Source organism: Sciurus vulgaris (assembly GCF_902686455.1).
Source record: "Sciurus vulgaris genome assembly, chromosome: 5".
NCBI lineage: Eukaryota > Metazoa > Chordata > Mammalia > Rodentia > Sciuridae > Sciurus > Sciurus vulgaris.
This window is the reverse complement of record NC_136465.1, coordinates 84450701-84463182: the sequence shown is the minus strand read 5'-3', so window position 1 is coordinate 84463182 and position 12482 is coordinate 84450701. Positions and strand designations below refer to the sequence as shown.

The 12482-nt window shown below is 33.4% G+C and overlaps 1 protein-coding gene across 7 annotated transcripts in view; it reads left to right on the top strand.

Annotated features, from left to right (window-relative positions):
- Positions 1-12482, top strand: part of EPS8 (EGFR pathway substrate 8, signaling adaptor) — a 171808-nt gene that overhangs the window by 144919 nt on the left and 14407 nt on the right. For all 7 annotated transcript variants that reach the window (XM_079140398.1, XM_079140394.1, XM_079140399.1 and 4 more), the window contains 2 exons: positions 4809-4917; positions 5751-5894. In XM_079140398.1, the coding sequence (XP_078996524.1) occupies positions 4809-4917; positions 5751-5894 (253 nt within the window). The remainder of the gene's footprint in view (positions 1-4808; positions 4918-5750; positions 5895-12482) is intronic.

The window sequence follows — 12482 nt, the reverse complement described above, 5'->3', positions numbered from 1 at the left end:
GTGTTTCTTTATAGAGCTTGCTTTGAGTTGCAGAAGATATCTAGACCTCCAGTCTTATTCTCACCTAGTTCACATATCTTTGGTTAATCTTCCCTTTTTAAAAAGATACTTCTGTCAAGAATCCATATATTAAGAAGAAAGAATTATCTTGAAGCTTTTTAATTCATCTGTACCAGATGTTGTCTAAAAGACTTTCCAGCTCTGTAACTTTTTAAGGGAAACAATTTCCACCTTTTCCCTCATGCAACAAATCTTCCTTTAGATGGAAATATTTAAATTGGGGTATAACTAAATATTTAAGTCAATACCTCACCATTCTTGCCATTTCATGTGATTACATTTTATCTTTATTTTCCAGTTTGTACATTTCATTTATTTCCCCATATTTTTACCATTAAAAATATAATTAGAGATGGAGAATTAAGATGAAAAAATGAAGGAATAGGTTTACTTTTTTTTTTTTTCAATCTTGTTTTCCAGAAAGTGAGCTTTACATAGGGATCATGCACAAAAGGGAAAGATAGGAGGTGGAACCCTGGTAACAGAGATAGGGGAAGGCCGTCATTCAGATGAAGGGGTAGGGAACTTGTCCCAGTACTCTCCTATGTTGAAGCCTCTCTCATCCTGAGTATTGCTTGACTTTATTTTTTTTTTAATTTTTTATAGTTGTGTGTGGACAGAATACCTTTATTCGTTTATTTTTATGTGGTATAAGGATCGAACCCAGTGCCTCACATGTGCTAGGCAAATGCTCTGCCACTGAGCTATAGCCCCAGCCCACCTTTATTTTTCATATATCCTTTTCTTATAGAATCTTTAAACTTGAGTGTAACTAAATATTTAAGTCAATGCCTTGTCATTCTTGCCAAGGTAGGATTCACAATTTTCATTCTTTGTCAGGGATGATGACTGAAGTATTACTTAAGTAATTGGCATAGAAATTGTACAGATATTATTCTAAGGGCAACTGTAAATATTAAATTAAATAAAAAGAAAACCCATTGATGAATAATGTATTTTGAAAATGCCAGCATTTGAATCTGTTTTAATTATATAATTAATTTGTAGTAGATCAAGGTCAAAGTCAGTTTTGAAGAATTTCTTTGAAATTCTTGACTGAGTGACTGCTCATCCTATATTTCCTTTTTTCTTTCTTTTTGTCATAGAATATCTAGGAATTATTTCAGATTAGTAATTCTTACCTTTTCTTTTTGTTATGTCACTCCAGTAAATCAGGATGGCTTATGTGCATTCAGTCTTATTATACATATTAATAGTAGAAAATTTTTATCATGTTCCATTTTATGACAACCTCTAGCACATTGTGGGTACTATGTATAGACTTATTTGATTGATTGAATGAGTGAATAAGTACATGATATTGTATCCAGCATTTTAGTCACTACCTCTTTGACCCCCACCTGCAGATCTACAAGGTATGGTATCCCTGATAGAATAACCTCTACCATTTATTATGGGCAGTTTAATATAGTATCTTTAAAACTTCATGATGTTTATGATTGTTATAGAATATTGAGAAGTTTGTACCCTTGAGTTGTTGACTTTTAATTTATTGATTTATTAACCTTTGTACCTTATCAAATTCTAAAGTGAATTTAGGCAGGTCACTTAAATTCTATGCAATTAATGTTTTCAGTAAAACTTATATAATGAAATAAAATATAAAATTAAGAAATTTAGAATGAGAATGATAATTAAAATCTATAAAGCCTAAGTGTTAACATTATGATCGAATTTCAGTTTTGTCATTGAGATTCATGGCTATCAGAGAAAAAAGAAAAACGATCATTCATTACTCTTGCTGGGGGTGGGGAGCATATATCAGTTCATTATTAAATTTTCAAAATTATTTGTCTCAGAATTTTGTATGGGACAGGATAGTTGATGTAAAGGCCACTATTTTTTCTCTCATTCAGAGAAGATTGTTTTGGATTTCATAAGACTTCTTTAGGAACCTTCGATCAGTAGGAAATTTAAATGGATGGAAAATAGGAAATTCCATGAAGGGATAATAGCTTTAACTAGTCAAAATGGAACCAGAGAAAAGAAATTTTAAGCAATCTAGTGAGTGGTGTGTAAATTGTAGATGTCAGGTGTCCTTATGTATCCCATCTCCCAGTGGAGCAGAGTGGGAGGTGGGACAGTTGATAAATACTTGGATCATTGATATGCTTTGTTGCTTAGAAAGTTTGGTGTTGTTAAAAAAGTTACGTGAAAGTTGTAGTATGACATGAAGTACACAGAGGTTTTGAATTTGTTTTTATAATTGTTACCATTGACTTTAATTTCTGTTACATGCCAGAAATGCAGTAGGTACGATATGAAGTCTGTTCCTTGTTTAGTGAAATTATCATGTCATTAGATAGATCATTTGATGAATTTAGAAACCTTTTTTTCCAGTTTGGCAATTTCTGTGCTTTAATTGGTATATTCAGGTCATTCATATTTAAAGTGATCATTGATATAGTTACAATATTATTCATCATACTTAGTTTTCTTCCATAAACTACCATTTACTCAGCAAATATTTTCCCTGGGTTATAGATTTTATTTTATTTTTCCCACATTTTTATTGGTGCATTATAGTTATACATTTTGATGGGATTTATTGTTACATATCCATACATGCACACAATATAACAATATAATTTGGCCAGTATCACTCCCAGCACTTCCCTGCATCCTCTCTACCTCCCACCCCTTGGTCCCTTTCCTCTATTACTCTCTCTTTGATTTTTAGGAGATCCATCCCCACCTTTGTTTTCCTTTTTCCTCTTAACTTCCACATATGAGAAAAAACATGACCCTTAACCTTCTGAGTTTGACTTATTTGGTTTAACATGATGGTCTCTAGTTCCATCCATTTTCCCGCAAATGCCATAATTTTATTTTTCTTTGTAGTGGAATAAAACTCCATTGTGTATATATACCACATTTCCTTTATCCATTCTTTTATACATTGATGGACACCTGGACTATTTCCATAGTTTGTAGAGCCCTTACAATAAAATGAGAGATTACAATTTACTGCTATTCAGATGCAATTCATATTTTAGAGATGTTCTCAAATTATTGCTGTCTCTATATCTACTCTGTACCAAGTGGAATAGCTATTATTACAAATCAGAAATGGAAACAGTACATTTTGATACATTCTAAATTTCTTAATAAACTCTGGAACATTTAAAAAATTATGAACTGTGATTTTCCAATCAATTACTATAATCACTGTCATATCTAGATTTAATCTATAGAGGACAGGAAGCTATAAACCATAAAGATTTGCAAATTCTATAGTGGCTAATGGGTGCATTCTGGGTAAACATTTTTGAGGTGGATAAGATAGCACAGACTTCATACAACTGCCACAAACTTTTCTTTCTAATGAACTAAGGCAGATACCCAGTGGCAGAGTTGTTTTACTCTTTGTTATAATACAGTCAACTCTCTGTTAGCTATAGGGATTATTTTCTAGAACATAGGAGAAAGAACATGGGGAGCAGAAAAGGAGAACTGAAATTTGTTTAACTTAATTTTGGAATCTTTTATTCCTCAAATGAGATTTTAATATAATGTGAATATATAAAGTAGGCAAAAAAAGAGCTATTTCCAAAGAGATAGGGATGGGAAATCTATGGACCATAGGTTTTTACTTATTAACAATATATAATAGTAATAGTAACTATAATTTCACTTTTTCTTCCAATACATATATATTTTTAATATACCAAAACTAGCCAGTAGGTTGTACAGCTTATAGATCATCTTTTCTTCTTATCCCTGTTGTCCTTCTTAAATGGAGTTACCACTTAAGAGGTAGCAAAACATCTGTGATGACAGAATGCCTTGTATTTATAGCGTCCTCCCATAGTCCCTGGCAAAACTTAGCCGTTTAGAGAACGTGGGTACGCAGCAAGAAGAACGACCAATTGGCAGGGCAAGAATGACTAAACATCTTGTCTCTGTTTTTTCTCTTGAGGAGATGTGTGAGGAAATGTGGGAATGTAAATGGAGGAGATTAGGGAGTAAAAATTAATAAAGAGTTAACATTATTATTGAAATTTATGAAGAAAATATAGATGTATTTTAATGCGTTGGGTTTATTGTTATGTATAAAATAATATTATATTTAATCTGTTAATGCTACTTTAATTAGAAGAGGTATTTAGTTTTTAAGAAAGTTTTCTTTTGAAAAAAGAAACAATATTTATAAAAGTTTATAATGAATTAAGATATTTATTTCTTTCAAAGTGTTACTAGTCCTGTGCCTAACGCATACCTTCCCTCACAATTTAGATACCTGCACAAAGCTTTCCTAAAAATTGACACCTAGTCACATTTTTAAAATATTTTTATTTGGATAAGAGATGTTGCTTGAATTGTAAAATCAACGTATATTACCACTATTTTCTTTGGTCTCTCTTAATTTTATGAAAAATAGATAATAGCATTTACCCTTATTCTAGCTCTTTCATGGTAGAGAGATAATGATTAATAAAACAATATCCAATGTGTGTATTTATTAGACAAGGAATTCATAGGTTTGAATTCTAGAGTTGGATCTGTACCAACTAGTCTTATGATTTTTATTTTACATCATTTATATTTGCCTTAGCCATAGTTTGTTTTTATTTCCTATATTCTGGAAAATATAAAACTAAACTGCCATCTAAATAATTTGTCAGAAAGCTTTCTGGTAAGATTTAGCTTGATTTCATGTTTTGCTTTTGCTTTCAGCCTTCAGGAAGAGCTGGTAGAATGATAGTCTCTTGTCTTCCTCTTTATAGAAATTATGACCCACTCAAAACACAACCCAAGAAATATGCCAAATCCAAGTATGACTTTGTAGCAAGGAACAACAGTGAGCTCTCGGTTCTGAAGGATGATATATTAGAGGTAATAGAATCTTACCTTTTTATGCTCTTAGTAAAGTGGATTTATTATATTCATCTTTTGGTCTGTTTTAAGCCTTCCTGAAAGAAATGCCCAGGTCAAGAAATGATTCTTCATGTTCTATAACTAAGGATACAGTATATGATAGATATTTCTATCTATTTAGATGGAGTGGCTGCTTTATCCATTTTCCGACCCCATAATAATGTCATAGGTTCAAGTAGAAGCTACCTAGAATAAGGTATGGCAGGAGAGAGACAAATGTCTTGGCTTACATTATTGTCTTCCTTCTTCTGGACTTTATTCATTTTGGAATCAAGGCAAGTTATCCTTCAAATTTAGATGTAGTATTACATTTTAATGAGAGGAAACGTTCCCTTCTTTCTCTCCTAGTATGTTTGCACAAGTGTACTCGGTAGTACTGCCACACCCAAATCTTTCCTAGGTTATAACAGAGTTCATCTTGAACATGTAAGATGAATGGTGACAATAAATTTTATTTAAAAAATGGTTTTCGTACTTTACCTTTCTATTCCCCAAATGAAGACAATAGGACTTTCTAAGATGTCCTTTTAGTACTCTGTAAGTACCTCAAATAATGCAAATGCATTCTTGGGAGGTAATAGATTTTGGATAGATTCACCATAGCAATTCCATACCTATTCTGTACTAGTACATGTAATTCTTAGAGTAATCCCTGAGAATCTTTAAATCAACAATAATCTGAGTCCATTTATCAGAAGTGAGAAAAAAATTTTAGTTGAAGTCTAGGAGTGAAATTTGAACTTTATAGATTGGTTCCTTATGGTAATTTTGCCTTTCTTTTATGATGACAGATACTTGATGATAGGAAACAATGGTGGAAGGTTCGAAATGCAAGTGGAGATGCTGGGTTTGTGCCAAATAATATTCTGGATATTGTGAGACCTCCAGAATCTGGATTAGGACGTGCTGATCCACCATATACACATACCATACAGGTAATTATGATATTTTAACAAAGTTCATAAAACTTCAAATTCATCATTTGGAAAGGATTTAAATACCTTTTGTGTAATAATCATTTTGAGCTTTAATTGGTTTCACAATTTTTTTAGCAGCAATTGGTGGGCTAACGGTAAGAGACATAGTGAAGAGTACATATTTTCTGATTTTTTCCTAAGGAAATTGCTCAAAATGTTTAACAGTAAATGACTTTCTCTTCATAATGCTTTCTCCCAGCCAACCTACTGTTTTTTGGATATTAGAAAAAAAATAGCACTTGTCTCTTTATCCATAGTACTTGCATCCACCAATGGTTTCCCTTTTTTTGAGAGAGGCACAGAGACAATGACTGGAGTGTCCAGCAGTTGATTTTCAACAGTCTTTGCCTTTTGAAATCTCTTAAATGTTCTTTTGTTGTCCAGCCTTGAATTTGCACTCACCTTACCTTAGACTAATACGTGTATATTTTTTCCAGTTGGATTATAATATTTTTTTCCTATTGATTTTAAAGTTAAGACATGTTTATGATATATAGGTTAGCTAGGTCAGAGTTTCTCATTTCAGTCATTGATGTCTTCTTGAGGCCCATGGCAGGTTTTTAAGATTTCAGTAACCCTGGTCATTTCATTCCCCATAACAACTGAATTCACACCCTGTTAAACTCCCGAGATTTCAATCCTGTGATGGGCTCTCTAGAGTTGAGTCTGCTAACAGAACCAGAATAGAAGAACTCTCACATGCACATAACCTCTGAACCTAGGGTAACTTCTTTCTTATCTCCCCAGAATTATTTTAATATTTAGAGTCTTGAGAAAAGGATCATGTCTGACTCCATAATCATTTCAAGGAGTCATGTAGAAGCTTCACGGATACACAGTGAAATGGTTTATTTTTATCCCAGGAATAGACTTAATAAAATACAGATTGTCCAGACCTAATTGTGGTCATTGTCCTGCTGCTATGATGAGTTACTTACACAGATGGCTCCTCATGGTGCTCTGGCCTAGTGCAGATCGTGTGCTTGTCCAGAGGGACTGACTTCATTAGAATCTCTGCATCAAGAAAAATTAAAAATAAAGAATTAGTGCATAGTTTCTATACCTCTATAATCTAAAGTGATGGCAGTTGAAAATTCTATTTCCTGTGCTTAAGTTTTGCCTGGCCTAACATGCATGTATATTATGTACTTAATTTATGTCTATCATTTGTCATTAGCTATTGATGCCAAAGAAGGAGTTTGAGTTATTCAAGGTATGCTCTGCTCCATTCCTGTGGATTTTTGAAGTGACATTTCTACTTAGTTTTTATGTGTTTATTTTCTAAGTTTGTACTTTTCTTATTTTAAGATGTGGTTACCTGGTATAATATAGGCTTCTGTCTGGTTTATGAATGTCAGTTTTTCATTTTCTTTCTTATAAAGGTTTTTACCATTTCTGTAATCCAGTTAAGTCCCAAGATTTACATTCTCGAATATTTCAATGAAATTGATCCAGGTGCTTTAAAATAGATTAGAAATCATAATATAGAGCTTATATATATGATAATATTGTTATATTATAAATGTATTATCCTTATGTAATTATATTACATATGATATAATTATGTATTATGAAATATATCATTATATTTAAGTTTTTATAGGTGTTCCACGTCTGGGGCAATGGAACAAAATGCGTTAAATAGTGTTAGAATGTATGCTTAAAATGTAAGACTAGAACACTGATATTTATCCTTGAGATATATGGTTTTTTTCAAATATTTATCTCATGAGAATCCATAAGAAGGACTATTCACAAAGAATATCCCTAATCTTATGTGTGAGGAGAAGCCAAGACTTTATATTAGATGTTAAAAACAATTATCCAAGTTCATTTTTGCTTTTGTGCAGGGTAGTTAGAAATAGGCAGACTTCAAAAATGAAAAAAAATGTATATTTAATTTTGCAAATAATACAAATTCAAAGTATTTTCCCCAATTGGGGTTTCATGAGACAGAATCTAGTATTTGTTGCCTTTTTCCTGTTTGCTATTCACTCTTGTTCTTTAATTCTGATTCCTGGCTTGAGCCATAAGTTGACTTTTCTGTTTAAAGCTGGCTTCTGTCTAAAACCAAACCAAAATGGTTAGTACATATTATAGGCAGAGAGAGTACTTTTGGAAAGCATAAAATCTATTCCTCTTTTCTTTAACAGAACCTCATCTTACATTTTTGTCAACTTTGGCACAACCTAGAATTTTTTAAAGTGCTCACAAGTTTCAGGAGTGTGTTTTGCTACTTTGTGTAAATAGAAACTTGTGGTCCCTTGGGATTGACTGCTTTGACTATTTCCTTTTAAACTTTCAACACTGTCTTGCTGTCTTCTGAAAATTTCTGAATGCCACTATGAATGCAGTGATTTGTATAGAAGGTGTGTGTGTGTGTGTGTTTATGTTGGGGCCCTACTTTTAAAAGGTATTAAAAACAATCTGCTCTTTAACACTTGCTGGAAATTTGGGGCTGAGCTCAACAACAGCATCAGGATCTTGTAAGATTTTAATAAGTAAGCTTGACAGTCTGCTATCTGCCACAAATCCTGCTCTGAAATAATTCCTATTCTCAAAGTATTTATAACCTATCTTAAAAAGTGAATAGTGTAATATGGAAAAAAAAGCATCCTTAGAAATATGTGCCAGTCATCTTTATATCTCTACATCAATGTTATGATATACCTTTACTAAAATATCTAAAGAAAAATTCTGTGACTTATTTCAGAATGACAGTAAAGATATCATATTTATGTAGATTCTTGTGATGTTAATGCATTATAAAACTCAACTGGATTACAATTTATATCATTCTAATCTTTTCATTCATTCATTTCATAAATGTTTGTTGAGTGCCAGCATCTTGCGCGAGATAGAAAGGATAATAGGAAGCCCAGCACTGAGTAGATCTTCTCTGAAAGCCTGCTGTACATTCTCAGGCCCCAGATCATCCACCAGGGCTCTGCCCTTTCCTTGGTGCTGCTGTATTAGGAGCAGCAGCAATCCCTCCCCTCCTCACATACGGCCTGTACACTTTCCCTTTCCTGCCTCTTCTATCCCATGGTCGAAAACCATCAAAGGAATGTAAAGATACTTCCTCTAACAGACATGTTTTGATCCTGTCCTGTACTGCTGCAGGACCTCTGTGACTCATTCTTGAAGGAGGCTTTCACGCCCATGGGCAGCAGTGGTGTTACACTCCCAAAGAGATAATGCCAGTGGTCTGTGCTCATGCTGCACCAGGCATTCTTTCAGGACTTCAAAAATACTAATTCATTTGATTCCCCAAATATCTTGTCACAGTTTACATGTGGAACTCAGTTATAGGAGAAACAACTTGCCCATAGTTACACAGCTACATGGAGCCAGGACAAGGACCCAGCCCTCAGAATCTATACGCTGTGCTCTGATGCACTTTGCTGTACAGGGAATAGTGCTGACACAGGGTGATTATAATTTTTCACTGCATGAATGCTTAAAGTGACATTTTCTCAGAATAGTTTTACCATGCATTATACTGTGATTAACAGTTAATTTGATCAGTCATAATTCTTAGAATTTAGAATTAGATTTTTACCTTATGCATCCATTTCTTGAATTTTTGTCCATTCTTTCACTTAAAAAATAATTTAGGAAAATAACCCAAATTTTAGGATTCACTTAGAAAGTGGACATTTTGTGAGTGGTAGAATTAAGGGAATTAGATGTAAACTATTTCCATGTAACTTCTGTAAATCACCAACTATTTTTTTAAATGTATAAAGTTATGACTTATTTTCATCTGTAATTTTACATTTCTAGTGAAGAAAAAGTGTATGTGGATTGTGGCAGTTTTGGGGTGAAAGGCCAATTGTTCACGCACTTTCTGTCAGAAATTCTGTTCTAATGGCAGGGTGCTCCTACCTGGCACCGGTGAATAGGTGTTGAATTGTCACCTGAGTTCCCTGAGAATCCAGGCTATTTAATATCCTCACATTTGGTGTGACCTTTTACAGCTCTCTGAAGACAGCCATTCCCACCTAATGTCTTTTCCCTGTAGCTTCAATTGTGTTAAAAATAAAGAGAGGAAGGTAATAAAGAATTTACAAAAAGATATGGAAAATAAAAAAAATTTAACCAAACCACAGGGATGATGAAATATATGCTTATGAGGAATTATGGAGAAATGATAGACCTTTTGAGTTTTAGAAAATTTGTTACAGTGTACTCCAGGGCTTTGTGGTCATTTGGCTGGGTAGCAGGTGGACATCCTGGGTTCTTTCTCTCCACTTGGAATCTGCTTACCATACAGTTTCTTGATATTTCTTCTGACTTAATTTGCAGAATTACAGTGAATGTGCATCTATTAGGACTACCCCTTGCCATAGAGATTCTCATGCTATATGCCAGAAACAGAAACTACCTCCCCACCGCTCTTATTTCTAATACACCAATGATCTGACTAAAGAAAGCCTTTTATTATTAAGTATTTATTATTATTATTATTACAGATATTCTTACTCTATCAACACTCAGATAATTTTGAATGCCCAGTCTGTGTGATCCTGTGAATTCAACACAGTTTCTTATCTTCTCTCTTTCCTAACTATTAGACACTGTGGGAAAAGTCCAAATCTGTATGTCGGTAGATGAGGATTCTGCTACTAGGTAGCTGTGGGACCTTAAAAAGAGCATTTTATTTTCCCATGTTTTGACTTGTTTGGCTGTGAAATAGGAGTCAGGTTATGTGGCCTTCACAATCCAGTATAGATTCATAATTTTTTTTCCTCATGTGCATGTTTAAATAGCCCTAAATTAAGAGTGGAAATATTTCTAGAGGGAACTAATGAGCAACCAGCACATGTTATATATGCTTTGTGTTTTAAACTCAGCCCTGACAGTCAGATAATCCTGGGCAGAGTGATAAATTTTATTAATGATGCCTTCATATTCTTCCAGCAAGACCAACTTCCTGATAATGTATAGTTCTTTAAAATTTGGGTTTTTTTTAGAAAAATTCATCTCAGAAGGCTAAGCTCATTAATTAGAGACAGGGTTTACTTTTTTGTTGGTTAAACAAATTTTTATGTGTATATTTAAAGTATACAACATAATATTATAAGAAAAAATACATATGTATGGGCATACAGTAAAGTAAAATGATTATAGTAGTAAAACAAAGCAATGTATCCCTGATCTCATATAGTTATCCATACCCTCCAAGAACAGCAATAGTCTACCAAGTCAGGAAAAATCCTGAAAATGCTGTGGTTAACTAGGGCCCTCATGTTGCATATTAGATCTTTCTGTGTGTTCATCCTACATATTCACTGCTGTGTATCACATGACCTGCACCTCCTGAGTCCCTCCCTCACCAGCCACCCCTGGTAACCACTGTTGTATTCTCTATCGCTGTATATTTTACCTTAAGGATGGTTACTTTTTATTCTGCCTCATGTATTGACATTTTAACATGTATTTCTTGTGACAGTTTGAATAATACCCACTCTAAAATATATAATTACTGTCCAACAGGCACATACACAATTATATGCTTTCAAGTTCAAAACTAAAGCTCACTAAAATTCTGTTGTGGTGTTTATTTCTTTTTCTAAAGTCAACTATTAAATAAGAAATAATCCTACATTTAATGTACTATAATTGTATGTTTTATAAGCCATTAGAATAAAATGAATCTATATTTTAATATTTTAGCAGATTAATGCATAAATAGTTACAACTGAAATACTCTACACTGTTTTTCCTGTGGTGTAATCTGTATGATTAGTTTTACATGGCTAGATAAGAGTAATATAAATTTAAAATCTCCTTCATTGGTTGATTCGTAGGCAAGTAATTTTACTGTCAAAAACCAATTTGCTCCTGTTTCCTATATTTGATGTAAATTATAATTGATATTATTTTAGTTCCATCTCCTGTGTTAATTTTCTCATTTAATGTGATTTGCTCCATTTTCCTAATAGCAATTACTTGGCGAGCTCTCAGAGGTAACCCACATTCGTTCCCTCCTGGCAACTCTTTCAATATAATTTTTTGGATTCAATCTCTGGACTTAACACCCTCCAAATGTTCCAGCTGTGCTTAGTTTTCATTGCAGAGTTCCAGAGAGACCAAATTTAGAGAAAAATGTGTAATTCAGAGTAGGTTAAAATTTTAAAAACAGTTCAATTTTAATGGCTTTTTTGAGCTTGTTACTTGCATAATTTCCCCTCTGAAGCAGTATCTTGTGTGAATCAGGAGTTCATGTCTCAGTCTCTCGATAACTTGAACCCTTGAGAATTCTCACTCAGCTTTCATTGCTAAAGAAAAGTGACTCATTCCAGCTTAATTATGAATAGGAAAGTAAGTTTCCTACAAGGTCTAGTGATTCTGACTTCTTCCAGAGAAAGACAAAAGGAGAGATTTTTGTCTTAAATAGAACTTTATATTTGTGAGAAAAAATGGGTGATGCAAAAGTGGGTCCACCCCAGGCTGCCCACGCTGACAACTTTGCCCAAAACTGAGGGTTTTGTGGGAATGTGGGACTTTCAGTGCTAATTACCAGGAAAGAATTGGTCAACA